Source organism: Saccopteryx leptura, chromosome 5, assembly GCF_036850995.1.
Source record: "Saccopteryx leptura isolate mSacLep1 chromosome 5, mSacLep1_pri_phased_curated, whole genome shotgun sequence".
Classification (NCBI taxonomy): domain Eukaryota; kingdom Metazoa; phylum Chordata; class Mammalia; order Chiroptera; family Emballonuridae; genus Saccopteryx; species Saccopteryx leptura.
The window spans coordinates 129525007-129547880 of NC_089507.1; the positions used below are offsets into that span (position 1 = coordinate 129525007).

The following is a 22874-nucleotide window of genomic DNA, read 5'->3' on the forward strand; positions in this document are numbered from 1 at the left end:
AGGATAGAAGGGCCAGTGATGTGGTTAAGAATATGGGTTCCCACGGCAGATTGCATGCACTGAAAATGGGAGTCCATCAATTACACACTAGACAATGTTAGGTAAGACACAATTATACATTTACTGTGTCTCGGCTACAAATGTCCCCTTTGCCCTGGTTTGACATACTGGAACTGAGTCCTATAAACATTTTTCTTTTGAACTAGTTCACACAATGTTAGACTTTTCAGTAGAGAAAACAAGATAGGTACCACAAAGCATAATAGAGGAAGGAACTTCTATTTTTGGTTCCAGGATACTTCTATTTTCCTCTTGCCCTGTGACTGCAAGCAATGTAGAGGGACCTTCAGTGAGTTTCTCAGGCATTGTGGCCTATGGCCATCAGCTGTGAAATCTCGCCCCCATAATGTCCCCACACTCCAATGTGTCCCAGTCACACCCTCTCTGATAAAGACTAAATCCCAGTGTTGGGTGTAGGTAAGATATATATACTTATCCAAATGGATTCTTTCCTTGAATTCTCTTTCTCAGCCCTAGATGCAGAAGCTGCTCTCCACATTTGTTACTCCTTTCTTCTTTACTGTTCTCTTTTACCATTTTATTTACTTCACTTTAATTCTTTATATTAAATCTTCCCTGTTCAAATTTCTTGCGTGGTTTCTCTCTCATGAACGGGCACGAACTGATGAGAAAGTCTTAAAGTGAGGATAATGATAATAGTGCCTACCTGTTAGACTTGTTTTGATGATTAAAAGAGTTTATATAGATAAAATTCCTGAGCCAGGTATATTTGATAACAGTCAATGTATACCAAAGGCAGATCAAACCACTAATCCCTGGATGACCTGTCAGTATATCAGTCTTTTGATACAGCCAGAAAGCATTTTAAGAAATTTCCACTGAGAAATTATCTACCATCCAGAGAATACATTCTCCAACTCCTTAGAGTTAAAATAGCACTTTGCTTACACTTCTGTTCTAGTTATAATTACAGTGAAGTACTACTAAACACTGCTGAAGTGTTTCTTCCTTATAGGCAACGTTTCTTGAGGAAAATGATCACACTTTATTCTTTAATGGCTCTCTCGGCACAGAGCAGACACTCAAGAAAGGTTTGTGGTGAGTCACAGCATGGCAACCTTGCCATTGTATCAAAATGCATCATTCTGATCTATGTTCTGCATGCTGGCTGCAAGTCTCTCCAACTCTGTTCTCCTCCATACCTCATGGACATGTCCATGCCCCACCATTTTTTCTTTACTGAAAACTACTTAGACATGGGGTATGGAGGCATGGGGTCCAATAATGATATTCCTGCAATCTTCCCTTTTATCTGTCCTTATTTTCTTCAACAGTAGTTATATAAATCCTTTTGCAAAAGCTTTATTAAATTTCCAGAGGTGTTAGGATAACGTTAGAGCTTCTAAAAATAGCAAAAGCAACTTACTAAAAGAATATTTACAATAAGCTCTTGTTCTTGTCTTTTGAATTCTTTCTTGCATCTATTTCAAGTTTTATATTTCAACACAGCAAAATTGAAAGGAGCATGTCTTCACTCATTGCTACTGTTTTAAAGCTATTCTGGTTCGCTTCCAACTACAAGTCATTTCAGTTGTGAGAAGTCACAATTCTGTCTTCATTAAACACCCCTCTCTAGAGTTGTGTGCACTTTATATTCACAGAGTGAATACACACACATAAATCTTAGCCAAGTGACTACTAAAGTAATGAAAAGTCACTAAAAGTGACTAAGTGACCAAAATACTCACTCACCGCAATCAGCTTCATCTGCTCTATCTGGGCTGTCAGACGTAAAATCACAGAACTTGCTGGATGCAATGCATCCTGCATCCTCATGCAGCACACATCCTCCTTTAAATTTAAGAGATAAGAGAGTAAACCATCCATTTCTCTAACAAGTAAAAAGAATGCATAATTGTTTCATGAATACTGCTTTTTAAATATGCTTAAAAAAAAGGCTGTGGAGAAGGACAAATCCAAGTACAATTTGCTATTTCCATCATGAGTCTGGTGCTTCAAATGTAAACATAAGGCCAATTCTAAGAATTGTTCTCAAGGGTTGTTGTCCTTAGCAATGCCAGCTGAAGCTTTCAAAGGCATTAACTGAAGTACAAGGCTGAGGTAAAACCCTGGCCATTCTGCCCCACAAACACATCTAAATCCACTACCAGTGGGACTTGATATCTTTTCAACGCCCTTTCCAGTGCTGGTCCTAGACTTCTGTCTGGTGGTAATACTAAATTCCATAAAGGAGAGCCTATAACTGCTTACTGAACAACTTTGAAAAAACAGTAAACACTTTTTATTTCTTTTGTGTGAAACCATTGAACCTTTCAGGAATAATACACATGGCTTTGGTCTAATTAGAGTTATGCTTTAATCAACTGAGCTGGTATTTGGATTGAGGTACAAATAAGTGAGTTTTAAGTTTATTTACAAAAATAATTCTCTGTGAGATAAAAATTTCTGAGACTTCTGGTAAAGTTGACTTTTGTGATAGTTTACAACCTTTAGCCACACTTCTGCCCCCAAGTACATTTTCTTCAATGCCATCTTTGAGGTCATGCTACTGCTCCAATTAGGGTGATGTGGTATTTGATTAAAAGAAGGAAAATGTTTAATTAAATAAGAGAAATAAAGTAAGGCTGGTTAACCATCAAAAACTCATTAGTCATCAAATCTGCTGCTTTGCATTCTTAAACGTCTATGAGAAATGCACAGAGGCACGTGCACACACACATGCAGGATGTGAAAAGGGTTTTCATAAGCCCAGGACATGCATTAAGAATAGAGTAATTATATGTTACCAAATATAAAGTTAGAATATAAAATTATACTATCCAATGAAAAATGTCTTTAATAACGACCTTTTGATTAAAAGTTCTTTAATCCAGGTCTCAATCAAGAATTTTTTCTCCTATGTCATCCTTGATTAGTACATTTAGCTCCTCTAAGAATGCAAGTTTCCCACTTACTATGTTGATTAAGGAAACATAACTTCAGAACATATGATGCACCTGACATCCAGGTGCAAATGTTTTTTATTTATACAGATAAAGAAAAATGAAGTGTGGTAATTTTCAGGCAACATTTGCAATACTGTTTATTAATTGAGGTCCAGGAGTAGAAGTGACCAAAATATCAATCAGTGGTAGAATGGCAAAGTAACCACAGGCATGATGTACACTGTTGCAATGAGCTTGCAGGACTTAAGTAATGATTAGACTTTCAAAACTGCCTATTTGACTATTTGGGGTCCATTTGCATGAGGATCTTCCTGTCCCTTAATTTAAATTCTCTATAAAGTATTAAGTCAAAGAATTAGCCAAACTCTATCTATGATGTAAAAAGATTATGTTTTGAATTTAAACAGAGAATTTTACAGTCAAGATTTAAATTTTTTGCTGGCCTTAAGTCACTTTTCCAAACACAATGATTTTGCTTTTGAAATCCAAGTTGATTCTGAAACATAAATTTTATTATATAGTCATTTGAAGTGACAAACAAAATTTAAATAGAAATTAATTTTTATAGAAGTGCTTTAAAACATGCAAATTAATAATTTAAAATTAAAATATTGCTATGTGACAATTTAAGCCACAAGTATAGTATATTATTGGAAGACAGCTTAAGGTATAGACTGGGATATATCGTATTTTTACCTTTTTAACAATAAATATGCTATATAAAATTAAAAGCCTTCTGCACAGAAAAAGGAACCATCAACAAAACAAAAGGTAACCACCTGAATGGGACAAAATATTTGCAAACAACATTTTTCTTTTTGAGGAGGGGTAATAGTGAGACAGATCTCTGCATGGTCCCCGACTGGAATATGCCTGACCCATGTCTGGGGCCAATGATCGAATCAACAGAGCTATCCTCTGCACCTAGGGCTGACGCCCAAACCAATCAAGCCACTGGCTGCAGGAGGGGAAAAGGGGGACAGAAGCAGATGGTCACTTCTCTTTTGTGCCCTGATTGAGAATTGAACCCGAGTTGTTCATATGCTGGGCCAACCCTCTATCCACTGAGCCAACAAGCCAGGGCTACAAATAATATTTTCCATAAGGGGCTAATATACAAAATATATAAAGAACTCATACAATTCAACAACAACAAAACAGTTCAATTTAAAAAAATGGACAGAGATCCAAAACAGACACTTTCCCCAAGGAAACTTCACATTGTTTTCAATAGTGTCTGTACCAATTTATATTCCTACTAGAGTATATGAGTGTTCCTTTCTCTCCACATCATTACCAACAGTTGTTATTTCTTGTCTAACTGCTGTATGGTGGTATATCATTTTGGTTTTTATTTGCATTTGCCCTATAACTAGTGAAGTTGAGTGTCTTTTCATATATCTGTTCACCATTTGTATGTTTTCTTGGGGAAAGTGTCTGTTTTAGAGGCTCTGTCCATTTTTTAAACTGAACTGTTTTGTTGTTGCTGAATTGTATGAGGGGAAACAGATGGTGATAAAGAGAAATATGGCTTGGGGTGGTGAACATAAATTGCATTTACAGATGATGTATTATAGAATTTTACACCTGAAACCTGTATTATTTTATTAACCAATGCCACCCCAATAAATTTAATATATATTTTTAAAGACTTACAGCCTGACCAGTGGTGGTACAGTGAACAAAGTGTCAACCTGTGATGCTGAGGTCCCAGGTTCAAAACCCTGAGGTTGCTGGCTTGAGTGCTGACTCATCCAGCCTGAGTACAGGCTCACCAGCTTGAGCGCAGGGTCACTGTTTTTTGTGTAGGATCATGGACAAGATCCCATGGTCATTGTATTGAGTCCAAAGGTCGCTGGCTTAAAGCCCATGGTCACTGGATTGAGCTGAAGGTTACTGGCTCGAGCAAGGGTTCACTGGCTCAGCTGGATCCTTCAGGTCAAGGCACATATGAGAAATAATGAATAAAAACTAACTATATGCTGCCTACAAGAAACACATCTAAGCAACAAGGATAAAAACAAATTCAAAGTAAAAGGCTGGAAAACAATACTCCAAGCAAACAACACCCAAAAAAAAAGCAGGTGTAGCAATACTCATATCTAATAATGCTGACTACAAGACAGAAAAAGTACTCAGAGACAAAAATGGTCATTTCATAATGATTAAGGGGAAGTTGAATCAAGAAGACATAACAATCCTTAATATATATGCACCAAACCAAGGAGCACCAAAATATATAAGACAGCTACTTATTGACCTTAAAACAAAAACTAACAAAAATACAATCATACTTGGAGACCTCAATATACCGCTGACGGCTCTAGATCTGTCATCCAAACGGAGAATCAATAAAGATATAGTGGCCTTAAACGAAATACTAGAACACCTGGATATGATAGACATCTATAGGACACTTCATCCCAAAGCAACAGAGTATACATTTTTCTCTAGTGTACATGGAACATTCTCAAGAATTGACCATATGTTGGGCCACAAAGACAATATCAGCAAATTTAGAAAAATTGAAATTGTACCAAGCATATTTTCTGATCATAAAGCCTTGAAACTAGAATTCAACTGCAAAAAAGAGGGGGAAAAACCCACAAAAATGTGGAAACTAAACAACATACTTCTAAAAAATGAATGGGTCAAAGAAGAAATAAGCGCAGAGATAAAAAGATATATACAGACAAATGAAAATGAAAATACGACATATCAGAATCTCTGGGATGCAGCAAAAGCAGTAATAAGAGGAAAGTTCATATCACTTCAGGCCTATATGAACACACAAGAGAGAGCCGAAGTAAACCACTTAACTTCACACCTTAAGGAACTAGAAAAAGAAGAATAAAGACAACCCAAAACCAGCCGAAGAAAGGAGATAATAAAAATCAGAGCAGAAATAAATGAAATAGAGAACAGAAAAACTATAGAAAAAAACAATAAAACAAGGAGCTGGTTCTTTGAAAAGATCAACAAAATTGACAAACCCTTGGCAAGACTCACCAAGGAAAAAAGGCACAGGACTCAAATAAATAAAATCCAAAATGAAAGAGGAGAGATCACCACAGACATCATAGATATACAAAGAATTATTGTAGAATACTATGAAAAACTATATGCCACCAAATACAACAATCTAGAAGAAATGGATAAATTCCTAAAACAATACAACCTTCCTAGACTGAGTCATGAAGAAGCAGAAAGCCTAAACAGACCAATCAGCAGGGAGAAAATAGAAAAAACTATTAAAAACCTCCCCAAAAATAAAAGTCCAGGCCCAGACGGTTATACTAGTGAATTCTATCAAACATTCAAAGAAGACTTGGTTTCTATTCTACTCAAAGTCTTCCAAAAAATTGAAGAAGAAACAATACTTCCAAACACATTTTATGAGGCCAACATAACCCTCATACCAAAACCTGGCAAGGATGGCACAAAGAAAGAAAACTACAGACCAATATCTCTAATGAATACAGATGCTAAAATACTAAACAAAATACTGGCAAACCGAATACAACAACATATTAAAAACATAATACATCATGATCAAGTGGGATTCATCCCAGAATCTCAAGGATGGTTCAACATACGCAAAACGGTTAACGTAATACACCATATCAACAAAACAACGAACAAAAACCACATGATCTTATCAATAGATGCAGAAAAGGCTTTTGATAAAATACAACACAATTTTATGTTTAAGACTCTCAACAAAATGGGTATAGAAGGAAAATATCTCAACATGATAAAGGCCATATATGATAAACCATCAGCCAACATCATATTAAACGGCATAAAACTGAGGACTTTCTACCTTAAATCAGGAACAAGACAGGGTTGTCCACTCTCTCCACTCTTATTTAACGTGGTGTTAGAAGTTCTAGCCAGAGCAATCAGACAAGACAAAGAAATAAAAGGCATCCATATCGGAAAAGAAGAAGTAAAGGTATCACTTTTTGCTGATGATATGATCCTATACATCGAAAACCCGAAGGACTCCACAAAAAGATTATTAGAAACAATAAACCAATACAGTAAGGTCGCAGGATACAAAATTAACATACAAAAGTCCATAGCCTTTCTATATGCCAACAATGAAATATTAGAAAACAAGCTCAATAAAATAATCCCCTTCACGATTGCAACAAAAAAAATAAAATACCTAGGAATAAACATAACAAAGAATGTAAAGGACCTATATAACGAAAACTACAAGGCATTATTAAGAGAAATAGAAAAAGACACAATGAGATGGAAAAATATTCCTTGTCCTTGGATAGGAAGAATAAATATAATTAAAATGGCCATATTACCCAAAGCAATATATAAATTTAATGCAATTCCCATCAAAATTCCTATGAGATTTTTTAATGAAATGGAACAAAAAATCATCAGATTTATATGGAACTACAAAAAACCCTGAATAGCCAAAACAATCCTAACGAAAAAGAATGAAGCTGGGGCATTACAATACCTAACTTTAAACTATATTATAGGGCCACGATAATCAAAACAGCATGGTATTGGCAGAAAAATAGACACTCAGACCAATGGAAGAGAATAGAAAGCCCAGAAATAAAACCACATATATATGGTCAAATAATCTTTGATAAAGGGGCCAACAACACACAATGGAGAAAAGAAAGCCTCTTCAACAAATGGTGTTGGGAAAACTGGAAAGCCACATGCAAAAGAACGAAACTTGACTACAGCCTGTCCCCGTGTACTAAAATTAATTCAAAATGGATCAAAGACCTAAATATAAGACCTGAAACAATAAAGTACATGGAAGAAGGCATAGGTACTAAAATCATGGACCTGGGTTTTAAAGAACATTTTATGAACTTGACTCCAATGGCAAGAGAAGTGAAGGCAAAGATAAATGAATGGGACTACATCAGAATAAAAAGTTTTTGCTCAGCAAGAGAAACTGATATCAAAATAAACAGACAGCCAACTAAATGGGAACTGATATTTTCAAACAACAGCTCAGATAAGGGCCTAATATCCAAAATTTACAAAGAACTCATAAAACTCAACAACAAACAAACAAACAATCCAATAAAAAAATGGGAAGAGGACATGAACAGACACTTCTCCCAGGAAGAGATACAAATGGCCAACAGATATATGAAAAGATGCTCAGCCTCATTAGTTATTAGAGAAATGCAAATCAAAACTACAATGAGATACCACCTCACACCTGTTAGATTAGCTATTATCAACAAGACAGGTAATAGCAAATGTTGGAGAGGCTGCGGAGAAAAGGGAACTCTCATCCACTGTTGGTGGGACTGTAAAGTAGTACAACCATTATGGAGGAAAGTATGGTGGTTCCTCAAAAACTGCAAATAGAACTACCTATGACCCAGCAATCCCTCTACTGGGTATATACCCCAAAACCTCAGAAACATTGATACGTAAAGACACATGTAGCCCCATGTTCATTGCAGCACTGTTCACAGTGGCCAAGACATGGAAACAACCAAAAAGCCCTTCAATAAAAGACTGGATAAAGAAGATGTGGCACATATACACTATGGAATACTACTCAGCCATAAGAAATGATGACATCAGATCATTTACAGCAAAATGTTGGGATCTTGATAACATTATACGGAGTGAAATAAGTAAATCAGAAAAAAACAAGAACTACATGATTCCATACATTGGTGGAACAAAAAAACGAGACTAAGAGACATGGACAAGAGAGCGGTGGTTACCAGGGGTGGGGGGGATGGAGAGAGTTAGGGGGAGGGGGAGGGGCACAGAGAACTAGATAGAGGGTGGCGGAGGACAATCTGACTTTTGGCAAGGGGTATGCAACATAATTTAATGACAAAATAACCTAGACATGTTTTCTTTGAATATATGTACCCTGATTTATTAATGTCATCCCATTACCATTAATAAAAAGTTATTAAAAAAAACAAAAACAAAAAAAAAACCCTATCATGGAGATGTCTAAAGAAGTGAGGCCCACCCTCATTTCTTAAGAGAATTGTCCCAAAACAACATGGTTGTAGGTTTGCTCTCCGGTCAGGGTACACATGGGAAACAACCAATAAATGTACAACTGCGGGAACAACAAATGAATGCTTCCTTTACCCCTCCCCTCTCTTTTCCTTCCTCTCTATGTCTCTCTGAAAATAAAAATATAATAATAATAAATTAAGCCCTGGCCAGATAGCTCAGTCAATTGGAGCATCCTCCCAGAGACAGATGTTGTGAGTTTGATTCTCCATCCATACAGGAGCAACTCTATGTTTCTGTCTCTCTCTCTCCCTGCTTCACTCAAAAAAGAGAGAGAGAGAAAAGAAAAGAAGTGGAGCATTAACATACTGCCAAAGCAAGTGTGAGCACATATATCTGTCCACAGTATCATGCAGTTTTCCAGGAGCCTCCTTTGTTGATTCCTATAAATCTGGGGAGGCACTTGTCTGTCTCAGCTACAAAACCAGGGATTGTTATTCATTCTCCTTGATCTCTCAACACCAAACCAAGAAAAAATTTTCTTGAAAAATTGTTTTCTTGCCTGACCTGTGGTGGTGCAGTGGATCAAGTGTTGATCTAGCCCACTGAGGTCTCTGATCTGAAACCTGGGGCTTGTCTGGTCAGGGCACATATGGAAGTAGATGCTTCCTGCTCTTCCCTACCATCTCTCTCTCTCTCTCTCTCTCTCTCTCTCTCTCTTGCCTTTCTAAAATAAATAAAAACTTTTAAAGAAAAAAATCATTTTCTCACATAAAAGATAATTATAATAACTACTTATCATTAATCCCTTTCGTGTTGTGACATCAAAAAAATTTGGACCTCATATGATACTACTCATTAATTATTTAATCCAAGTAAAATATTGTTCCTTTTTGAAATTAGGAAGCCTTAGTCCTCAGCATTGAAGATGATATAATTTTAAAGTTGGACAAGTTAACTATGTAGTAAAGAAAATATAGAGGGAAGATTATTTTAGGTGCTGATAGCAGTAGCTATAACATAGACTTCAGCATTGTCAATTTATTAACCAATATTACTGACCATTGACTAAGCACCAGGCACTGTGGAAGGCAAAAATTAATTCCTTCAATGGTTGGATAATTCACTCTATAAAATATGTCAACTAAACCTCCACAAAAACAGGTTCAGACACACAGCGGTCATTTTTTTTTTTTCCTCTTTCTCATTATGACACAGAATCTTAAGGCAGCATTTTTTAAGGAAAAACAGAACATTTAGAGAGGAGGCCCCACAGAAACGAAATCGTTCTCTTTGGATTCAAAGTGATTCCTTTTTAGTTTTACTATATGTTATATATATATTTTTTGCTTTTTTCTTTCATTATTGTGCTTTTATTTTGTTACATGGGCTGATATTAGTGCATATGTATAGGCTATGCATTTATTTCACTGATGATACCAATTTCTGTGGAGATGAAAGTGGGTAAAATCTTGTTAAATTCTGTTTTAAAACTTGTTAATTTTAAAATATCAAGTCTTTTTCGTTCTAATGTGGTATGAAAATTTTTTTCAATGTCTACTTAATTGCCACCCTCTGATCAAAAAATAATTTGTTCTGGCTGTCCACTTCATTTTAGATTTCACTACCAGGTTCACATGCTCTCACCTTGACAGGTAAGCAGAAATGTAAAGTCAAATAAATGTGTAATTTAATTCCATGCAAAAGGAGGGCGTAGGTTCCCCAATTACAATAAAATTTTAGATCCCTGCTGTAATTTCAACATGTTCCAAGCTAGTAAATATGCAAAACAGAGCTTTAAACCTAGTTGTACAAGAGATGTGCTATCAGAATTTTTGGCTGTCAAACTGTCTCAGTGTATCACCAGAGCCAACATATTTTAATAGTGTATTAAGAATGAGAACCAATGGGATTCATATTCAATAGGATAAGGGCTTAGAACTTATATTTAATTTACTATTTTAACATAATTGGCAGTATAGAGACTTAAAGAGAATTCTTTTTTTTTAATTTTTAATTTATTCATTTTAGAGAGGAGAGGGAGAGACAGAGAGAGAGAAAGAGAGGAGAGACAGAGAAAGAGAAGGGGTGGAGGAGCTGGAAGCATCAACTCCCATATGTGCCTTGACCAGGCAAGCCCAGGGTTTCGAATCGGCGACCTCAGCATTTCCAGGTCGACACTTTATCCACTGCGCCACCAAAGGTCAGGCTTAAAAAGAATTCTTGACTTTATTATACAACAAGAGACCTTCTACAAATCTTTCACATTTAATATTTGTAAGACTGAAAGCAGAGAACAAAAGTTTTTAATGCAGCTGTGATTCCTGATAAGGACTCACCAAGTGTGTAAGGTCTGAGGCTCTCAATCTGATACACACTAGTATTAGAACAACAAGAAAGAAACTCAAAACCAGGATGCATGTTGTGGATTCCTCACAGGACCTATCATGGCAATTTGTATTCAGTAGATATTCAGTTAATAAGTATTGAAAGAGCAAAGGGAGGAATGAGCGGACCATTAGCTTAAGTATGAATTTTGGAGGGAGGGAGTGGAAGAGGGAGTGAGAGAGGAAGAGAGAAAGGGAGAAAGAGAGAGAGAGAAACTGGGAGAAAGAAAGAAGATGGGGAGAGAGAGAGAAAGGAGAAAATCTGCTTTGTGTCAGAAAATGTACAAGGCATTCAGCGTCCTTACAGTCCTCAGAGTTCTATGGGGGAGAGTGCAAAGGAAAGGAATGATTAGGTATAATGTGCATAATGACAAAGGTATGAAAAAGTGTGGTTATTTTCATGTGAAATAATTAACATTAAACAAAATTTTAAAATTCTATTCTTAGTTATACTTATAATATTTTAAGTGCTTGGTAGCTGTATGTAGCTAGTGGCTATAGTCCACACAGCAAAGGAAAAATTTCCATCATCACAGAAAGTTCTACTAAAGAGAGCTGCAAAGCATGTAGGTCAAAATTACACCAATCTTTTAAAATTTATGTATTACTTATTATCATTAAAAAATGATTTTCTTGATTCATACCTGATTCATTAAAAAGCAATTAAATACAATGTTAATATTAAAGGCCTGGTTTTATTTCTCTTGGATTTTTAGTAAGGCACGTTTATACGTAGTGTGACTTATACAAAACACGAATCCCTGTATTCAAGAGAATTTCATGTGATTAAAAAAGCTTCTAACAAAGCAGTTTCTTTCATTATAAACTGAAGAGAAAAAAATAAAGGTCAAATTTTTATTGTTTTTAATTGTATTCTCTGATTTTATCTTATTTGCATGTTTAAAAATATCAAATTATCAATTTTACTACAAAAGGAAAGGACATCTTATCAAGTGACTTACTCACTGGCTACTGAGTACAGGTGATTACTAAACAGGAGTGCTGATAATCTCAGCAGAGCCACCTGTTCTTTGGTTTCCAAGGTGCCCTGACATGTTCCCTGGGGGAGTGGCCAGTTCTACATAGGAGTAATTAGGCTCTCTGATACTTAATTCTGTGATGGGTAGAACAGGACATTTTTTAGAAGCTTAAAATGACTTCTTTCTTATTTCTCTATTTTCTATTTTATTTGCCTTTGGTTGGCCTCTGATTGAAACTCCACTCTTCAAATTTTCTGCTTCTTTCCTAAACTTCCCTATGGTCTTTGTTCCAAATGCTTCCCTGTCTCAGAGCTGCCTGTCCTCTCCTCATGCCCTTACTCAGCCATATTCCAATGCTCAGCTACCTCTGCCATCCCCTCTTTAAATTGGACCCTGTCTGTTTTGCTACACCTGCTCTATCTTCAAGATCTAGAATAATAAAACTAGCAAGAAAAAAAGGAAAGAAAAGAGAAGAAAAGGAAACAGTATAATATCTGTAGCTCCTCAAAATTCTGCTGGCAATAAGTCAGTATTGAAAAAGGATCTCTCTCTCTCCCTCTCTCTCTCTCTCTCTCTCTCTCTCTCTCTCTCTCACACATACACACACACACACACACACACACACACATACACACACACACACACACACATACACACGCGCCTCACCATTACCGTAGTGATTTTAATGACTCCTAGAAGCAATTATATTTTTGCCTGTGCAGTCTTTATAAACAAGCTTATGTAGAAGTTTGGAATTCTCAGTAAAGTATAACCTGTTTTTCTCATTTACCAATTAAGCTCCATGTGTTTTGATCATATACACGTTAAGTGGAGAGATTACCTACTTAATATATAGCCCATAACTTTTGCTTCCTCTAGAATCCTTCAAATGTTAACAACTATCCTTGGATTAAACAAAATCAGGAAACAAAGCATGTCTGCACCATTTACTCCAAGCCCTATTCCATAATTACTTGTTTTCCCTTCATTTGTCCTCAGTGTGAGTCTATCGCTTTGTATGGGGAACACTGTACGACATGGCTTCTCAGAACTCATTGAGAGAGTTGTTGTAAGTGGGTTATTATTGTTATACTACACTAACTCTCTTGTAGCACCTAATGCTGAATTGTTGTCAGTACCCCTCACTATGCTCTGCTTTTTGTTAGGACAAGCATGTGTCTAAGTTGGCCCAGCATGAAGGGCTATGATCAACACAGAGTAGGTAAGTTCCCTTTGCACTGAATCAGATAAAAAATGTTTATATTTGTATCATTGTGAGCATTCAAGTCAGAAGTCTGTGAACTTACTTTGTTTTGTTTTTTAATTTTTACCTTCTACAATCTGAACCAAATGATGACTGGTGTGTGTTCTCTGCACTGGCTGCTGAAAAACTTAATGCAAATGGGCAGCCTGGCTCTAATACACTTGGTGTGGGCACCAACGCATCTCTTGCTTCATCTCTCTTTGCCTTGATAGCTTCCTCACTTTTTTTAATTTATGAATTTTTTAAATATACAAAATATATAAAGAATCAGAAGCTTTATAGTATGAATCTTCCAATATTTAATTGTGAAATCCTAAAAGTGAGATATTATGTCTTTTGTACAGTAATGTAAATATGAGAACTCATAATATATTAACTCACATAACTCCCCTTCATCTTTGATACTTCCTGGCTAATTGAAAACAGTAACCACATTTCAATATCAGTAAGAAATACTGGTTTCTGGCTTCCACATGTTCAGTTTGTCTTTACTCATGGCTATTAAAGAGAAAAATGCCAAGTTTCTCCCAGGGACTGAAGGAAGGTTTAAAGCTTTTAAATGAAGTCCACATCTTGAACAATGATAAACTAGGAACAATTGTGCATGTTGATGCCATGTGTTGGCTATGCATAAAGTACAAGTTAATAATGCAAAATAACCTGAAAGGTCTGCTGTTAGAAGAAAAACACCCAAAAGAAAGCTTCATGTTCTTTTAAAACCCTTTTAAAAAATGTTCTTAGCTGTATTAGCCCCATATGATTATGTAGGAGAAAAAAATCATATAATGTTATATAATGAAGGCTTTGATCATACAAAGTGCCTGGTTATCTCATTGTTGCACTTTATCATTTTATAATGAAGGACATTTGTTATTCCATGAATATAACTATAGTCGATATGTTCCAGTTAGGAAGATCATCTGGATTTTCTGATTACTCAAGATGATAAGAATTTGCTTTGTTCCCTTATTCTGCAATTTTGGTTACTGGGGGGAGGGGGGAATGGGAGAGGGATAGGGGGTGGGGAGGAGCACAAAGAAAACAAGATAGAAGGTGACAGAGGACAATCTGACTTTGGGTGGTGGGTATGCAACATAATTGAACGACAAGATAACCTGGACTTGTTATCTTTGAATATATGTATCCTGATTTATTGATGTCACCCCATTAAAAAAATAAAATTATATATAAAAAAAAAAATACAAAGCCCCCCCCCCCAAAAAAAAGAAAGAATCAAACATTACTGCAGACATAAGAAAGTAGAATTATATTGTTAGAACATTCCTTTTGGAGATAACATTAGATAAGTATATCCCAGACTATAAAAAAAATGTTCTCTAAAAGTCTAGTACTACTTCCTAAGCTAGAAAATATCATAAAGTAATCCAAATATTCCTCCCTATAACTCAAAGATTATTAATATTAAAGCAGATGCAGAGAAAATATAAAAAAAAATACCTCTCTGGCAGTCTATAATGGGTTTTTGAAGCACTCTTACTTTTCCAGAAATGAAATCAAACAATTAAATCAGTATTTAAGGCTTTGGGAGGTTGAGGACTTGGTTCAGAGAGGTGAAATGTCCAGCATCCAAACTGTACATTGCTTTCACTGGGTCCTCACCGAAATAACTACCCACAGAGAAGCTTCAAATTTAAATAGCAGTAGAGAAAAATATTCTCAAGTAGAAATAATCTAAAATTAATACACAATCTCAGTGACCACAAATGTACAATGGAAAATGTAAATTATCTAAAAAGAAAAAATAAACAAAAACATGATTTCTCAGTGAGTCTCAGAAGTGTGTAATAAGCTCTTAAGGTCTGTGTTCAAATGTTTGTAAAAGAGGTATCATTAACTGACCCTGCCCTGGTAGCTCAGTTTGTTAGTGCATTATCCCAGTACACCAAGGTTGCTTCAATCCCTGGCCAAGGCACATAGAACAATCAACCAATGAATGCACGAATAGTTGGAAAAACAAATCAATCTTCCTCCCTCCCTCCCTCCCTCCCTCCCTCCCTCCCTCCCTCCCTCCCTCCCTCCCTCCCTCCCTCCCTTCCTTCCTTCCTTCCTTCCTTCCTTCCTTCCTTCCTTCCTTCCTTCCTTCCTTCCTTCCTTCCTTCCTTCCTTCCCTTCCCTTCCCTTCCTTCCCTTCCTCCCTTCCTTCCTTCTTCTCTTTTTCTTTTTCTTCCTTCCTTTCTTTTCTTCTTTCTTTCTTTCTTTTTTTTTCTTTTTCTTTCTTTTTCTCATTCTTTCTCTCTCTCTCTTTCAACCCCCTTCATCTCTTTCTAACATCAATAAATATAAAAATTTTAAGAGGTAGAGTTAATACATTCTATCCCTTTGTATCCAATGTCTTTCTTGAAAGAACAAGGAAAATCTCCAGGATTTCTTAAACAAAACAAAACAAAATGAAATAGACAAAAAAGGAGGAAGGACATCTATTAAAAATTTTGGGGACTTTCAGACTTCTATCAAGCTGAAAACATAACTATATTTATACCTCTGAATGATTTATAATTTATTTATTTATTTTTAAATTTTTATTCAGTTTATTGTGGTAATATTGGTCAATAAAAATTATACAGGTTTCAAGTGCACAACTCTACAATACATCATCTGTACATTGCACTGTGTGTTCACTACTCTGAGTCAAGTCTCCCTCTCCAACCATCTATCCCCCCTCTTCCCTCTCCTCCTCTGCCCACTCCCCTCTGCCATCCCCACACTGCTGTATGTGTCCATAAGTTTTTCTTTTGCTTAATTCCATTGCTTTTTTTCACGCAGCCCCTTTGACAGCTGTCAGTCTGTTTTCCTTTCCTATAAGCCTGTTTCTATTTTGGTTTTTAGTTTATTTTGTTCATTAGATTCCACATGTGAGTGAAATCATATGGTGCTTGTCTTTCTCTGAAGGCTTATCACCAGGAATGCCTGAGTAAAGTGTTGTAACCTGTATTTACAGGTAATGAATTTAGTATGTGCCAGTATTGATCTCTTCATTATTTTTTGATAAGTAAATATATATATATATGTATGAACTGAAATTCTAAGGACTTAGAGACATGTCAGAAATGTCAAAGGAGTGAAAACAAGGCAAGCTAAATAGAAACATCTAATCTAGTTTTTAGAAATTATGTTTAGTAAACACCTATTTTGTGCCAGATACTTTGCCAGGTGATTTATTTAATCACATTTTAATCCTCACAAGGATGTGAAGAAGGTATGTTAATATGAGTACTTCGCAGTAGACACTGAGTCTCGCAGAGAGCATTGAATCTGTGGAAGAACTAAGATCCAATAAGTGGCAGAGCTGAGATTTGCACCAAGTCCACCTGACTCCAGATCTCCGCTTTCTTCTCTATTGTGCTTTTGAAATGAATTGAGTATCCTAATCTCCTGTCTGTGTTTATATAGAACCAGGAGGATTAATTTAAAAAATAAAATTTCAGAAAATATAATTATTTTTTTTCTGCACATATTTATCTTTTTTTAATTCATCCTTTCATCTTTTTACAACAGGCATTTATTTAACTGATTTTATTTTACTCAATTAACATTATTGGCTAAAATAAAAGGCAGTTTTGACAACATATATCCACAGTTTATAGATTATTGAAAGAATTATGTGAAAGAACATAAAATGATAGAAATATTCTTAAATACCACCCCCTGTGAGTGGTGTGAGTTATATGTCACAAATGATCTTTTGAAAGGACATGGCATTTCATGTTGAAATAATTCATAGAAATGTCTCGGTTCATCATGAAAATAGTGGTAAACAGCAGACATTTGCTAGTATGAATAGCTCAAGCATAACATTTGACAACCACAGAATGACCAATGGAAATTTCAATAATTACCTGACATGGGTTAGAGGCAGTAAGTAATTTTGTAAGAATAGGACTTCCAAGCTTGGCTACTCCAGGCAATTGATGCGACCGAAAATAAATATACAATCCTGAAAAAACAAACATAAAGCCATATGGATAGACATTTTACTGTTTTACATTTAGCATTTCTTATCCTTGCACACATTCAACTATCAATAAAGAAAATTATACTTTTATTTATTTACTGTTAAGCTCTGTAGACAATCAAAAGTGCTTTCAGATGAATAACATTAAACAACCTAAAATAAAATCCAATTGATTAAAAACAATCTCTTGAACTAATCCTCTAAACTAATGTTTTATTGGTTCAACTCACAACATAGAATTTGAAATTAAGTTAAATTAAACTTATAAATTTACAATTAGGTATTCAGTATGCCCTAAGGAAACTCACATGAGAATTTTATTTTTAAGTTTCTTCATAAAGTAATGAAGGATACAAGCCTATGGGATTAGTTGAGTTTCTCCTGGCACTTCCATGTGTGACATTGTTGTGTGTACTGGTGGGGATGGAAGCTTAATTAAAGATCTAATCGGAATGATTTTAAGAACAGTGAATGTGCTCATGACAAGTGTACAGGGGATAACATCTCTTAGCTCAAAAGGTCACACATCTGAACTGCTGTCAGGAGGGAGTTATTGTGGTTGAATTTGGAATATTTAAAAGGAAGGCTATGCCAAACAATGTCAGGTCTGATTCTGCCTTCTGATAATCACAAAGTGATAGGCACCTTGGAAAGCCAACTACTTTTACTGGAAAATACCAAATTCAGAAGGTGATATTTCTAGATAAAAGTCAATGCTGACTGCACAGAAATGAAAGGATTTCTGAATTAAAATTTATTATTTTAGAGATACTTCCACATCTGTAAAAATAACCACAAAATAACCAAGGTTGCAAGTCAGCAATGTCACTTCTGAGTGGGAAAAATAGAACCCAGTTTATATGGTCTGAAATCTCAAAGCTGACTGGGAAGGATAAAGACTACTATTCCCAAATTCCAACCTAAGACTAATAGAAACAGCATACACATAAATTCATTAAGTTCTCCATTACCCCCATAAAGAATTATTCCAAATTTAAAATCCCCAGGTTTAAGTAAAACTCCAATGAATGTTTTCAAAAGTATAATCAAAATTCTAAAAATTAATGAATATTCATAGATCTTACTCCTTCAAACATTTAAAAGTATATGCAATTTCAAATAATCACTTAATGAAGAATGGAACATAAAAACATTAAAACTCCAAAATCTGAAAGATGAAAAAGAGTTTGAATAATTGTTATACCACAAGATAAATTGAAATGTGATTTTAAAACATCTACTAGAAATGTACAGCCCCATGGAAAAAAAATAGTTTAGTTAAAATGAGTAACTAACTAGAAATTTTTGTCATTAATTAGAGATAATATTAAGTAATGTCAATTATCTTAGACTAATATTATCTTATAGGTCATGCAAATACAGACATCAAGGAAATAATATATTTAGTAAACATAATAGAAAAGTAGAAAAAGGGTTCTCATGTTTTGCCAGTAATATGATTGCAAAAGTAGAATGTCTCAGGAATTCTATTTTTCAAATAATGACAAGTATTAATAAAAGAATTCAATAAGGTAAGTGAAAACAAATATTTTATAGTTATTTTTACTAACTATAGCAATAAGATATAATTATAGAAATGATAAGAAATATTCTCTTTATACTAACAGTAATACAAATTACACAGAAATAAATTTAATAAGGGACAGAACTTATAAGAAGAATATTATAAAACTTTGTACAAGACTATAAACTCTCTAATAAAAAGAAACCTATAATGTATTTTTACATAATAATGTAAGAATATTGTTAGTAAAAATTTATTTGGAAGCTAAATGCAATCCTAATAGAATTTTAACCAAATATTTGAAAAATGAATGATATGGTATTAAAATGTATGTAAGAAACTAAAGGGTAAAAAGAATATAAACTCTGAACCCAGTCCCAGGGTCTTTAGCATTTTTTTCAGAAATCCTAGGCAGCTCAATCACACACACACACACACACACACACACACACACACACACAGATTTAGAAAGCAGAAAATAAACTGTCGTTATTTACAGACAAAATAATTGTGAACCTAGAAAATACTAAAGAATAAACATATCCCTGGCCGGTTGGCTCAGCAGTAGAGCATTGGCCTGGAGTGTGGAAGTCCCAGGTTTGATTCCTAGTCAGGGCACAACCATCTGCTTCTCCACCCCCCTTTCTCTCTCTCTCTCTCTCTCTCTGACTCCCTCTCTTCCCAGCCATGGCTCAGTTGAAACAATTTGACCCTGGGCACTTAGAATGGCTCCATGGTCTTGCCTCAGGCACTAAAATTGCTCTGTTGCAAAACAACAGAGCAACAGCCCCAGATAAGAGCATCAACCCCTAATGGACTTGCAGGATGGATCCTGGTAGGGGTGCATGCAGGAGTGTGTTTCTCTGTCTCCCTGCCTCTCACCCTCTCATTTAATATATATATATATATATATATATATATATATACACACACACACACACACACACACACACACACACATTTACTATAATAAATAAAATTAGCAAGGTAATTGGATATAAGGTCAATATTTAAAATTGCTTTTCTATCATACTAGCAATGGTAAAATATAAATATCAAAAGCCCAGGAAAATGTCAGCAAAAGATTTTTCAAATTTATACATTGAAAGCTATAAAATATTATTTAGAGAAACTAAAGAGATATAAGTAAATTGAGAAGTTAGAAACATTTGAAAACATCCTTTTCAAAGAAATATAAATAATGACTACATATAAGAAATCATTTTACATCTATAAAAAATAATTTTATATTCACAAATTAAAATTTTAAAAGAATAAAATGACTATGGTAGGTAAATGAAAATATTCACTCCTATTTTGCTAGTTAAAATTTAACTATTAAAATTTGTAGGGAAAGTAATCTATCAATATTTATTAAAAAGATAAATACTCATCTCTTCATGAAAATATAGAAGTCTCAAACCCAGTTAACTATTGCATAGTATTAAATATACCCTATGTAAGAAAATGTGTACAAGAATGAATTTTGAGAACATTGCTATGATACTGTCAATCTATATGGAGAATGACTAGATACATAAGCATATCCAGTTCAAAGAAATGAAAAAAACAAAATGAAACAGGCTTCCTTTATTTTGAGGCAAGGTTGAGCAGCATGGACCAGATTTACTCTTCTGTTCTAACCCTGCAAAATAAGTATATATATATTGTTTTCAAATGTAGGACAATAGGAATGAAGCATCACTGGAAAATGATCTCTGAAAGAGGGGTAGCAAATGAGCTAAGCCATACAATCACCCCAGCACACCATCTAGACAGAGTCTCCAGCTGCCACATAGAAAACAAGAAACCAGGAGGGAGGTGGTGGTCTCTTCAAGTTGATGAAGTTGGTACTTTGGAGACATCCAGGTGGCTGAAGAGTGCGGTAAGGAGAGGGTGACAGAAAGAGAGCTGCAGAGATCTGCAGAGAGGTCTCCAGCCCCTGCCATATTTCTGTATGAGCACTGACCAGTGCATGAAGGTGAGGGAACTACCTGAGGCTGGGGTAAACATGAAACAGGCAGCTGCAACATGTCCCAAAGGTGACAAACAGCCTACAATAGGCTTTTCTCACCACCAGAGAGAAAAACAAAAAAACAATTATCAGGTAGAGAATTCTAGTCAAATGAAAACTTATGTTCAGACAAAAAGCTATATGCAAATTTTATAATATATTCATAATGACCAAACATTTAGAAACAACCCAAACGTCCTTCAGCTAGTGAGTGGAAAACAAGCGGTGGTTGATACATGCAATGAAAGACCACTGAGCAATAAAAAAGAAAGGGACTACCACTGCCATCAACAACATGGATGAATCTCAAATCCATTGCGCTTGGGTTGAGAGAAACCAGGCTCAAAAAGCTACACATTGTGTGGTTTCATTTACATTTTGATGAAGGCAAAACTATAGACACAAATCAGATCAGCAGATGCTAGTGGCTGGAGGTGAGAGAGCTGCGAAGTAGAGATGGAATAGCAGAATTTTGGAGGGGGGGATGGAGCTGTTTTACATCTTATGATGTTTACACAATAGTACGTGTTTATTCAGACTTAGTGAACTGTGTACCAAAAAAGTTGAATTGTACTGCATTTAAATTATATATTAATGTGCAATGATGACATGGAGGAATTGCCATGAACTATCTTTAGTGACAAAAACAAGGATAATAGCTATAATATGATCTCAATTTTGGTAAAATAAACAATCACAAAAATACTTCTACATATATACTATGTGTACAGGCTGGATGTTTAACAGAACAGGTAAAAATGAGAAAGTAGAAGCCAATCAAAAGAGAAGAGTAGGAAAATCAAGGCTTCACTCAAAAAAAATAAGCTACATAATGTCAACCCATTTATCTTTTATATAAAAGTACATATGGGACTGTGTGTGTATAAAAAATGCTAGATATTAAACTTTTTTAAAGCTGTAGTCAATAAACACAAAGCTCTAAAAACAAAATGAACTGAAACTCTGTGGTCTTTGATGTGAAAGCTATAAGATGGACTCTGTTGCATTTCCCCAGAAACTTCCATTTCACTCTCTCCTATTCTCTTCTGAGTACTCTAAGTCCCCAAATTGTAGACATCTGATTTACATACAACTCATACTTAGGAACAGAGTGGCATAAGGGCTACTGGTAATCAACTACAGTTGGCTATCAGTGTAAATGATATCGCAGTTACTCAACTCTATGGCAAAGAACTAACCAATGAAGACCTGATGAAACTAGAGCAGTAGATGATAGCATTTAGGGAAGAAAACAGGAACCTAGAAACTCCAGAACTGAAAATGTTTTTGTATAAAAAGTGAGGTGATGCATTTCATCTCATTGAAGCAGAAATGGCAAAGTTAGAGGAGCCAGATCCTAATACAGAGAGGTTCACCAAAGTTTAACATACAGTTACCAAAGGTCCAAGATGCTACAGGGCCATTTATGTCAAGAAAAAGAAAAGCTCTGTACAAACCTCCCTTGATGCTACTTCAAGAAACTGACTCCAGCAGCAGAATGAAACCCTGACTCTAACACCAGTCCCATCCTCTCCAACAAGTCCATCTTCTAATCATAAGGTTGTATTTGAGAATGCACAGAAAAGTAAAAATAAATGTTATGTCAAGACAAACATCTAAGTTGCATTTAAATTATTTTTATTTATTTATTCATTTTAGAGAAGAGAGACGAAGGGAGAGAGAGAGAGAGAGAGAGAGAGAGAGAGAGAAGGAGGGAGGAGCAGGAAGCATCAACTCCCTTATGTGCCTTGACCAGGCAAGC

General features: G+C 35.3%; 1 protein-coding gene across 1 annotated transcript in view; it reads right to left on the minus strand.

Annotated features, from left to right (window-relative positions):
- The window catches only part of MALRD1 (MAM and LDL receptor class A domain containing 1), an 837423-nt gene that overhangs the window by 678979 nt on the left and 135570 nt on the right, over nt 1-22874 (minus strand). Inside the window, 2 exon segments of the mRNA XM_066386561.1 lie at nt 1774-1912; nt 17458-17555. Of these exon segments, the coding sequence (XP_066242658.1) occupies nt 1774-1912; nt 17458-17555 (237 nt within the window).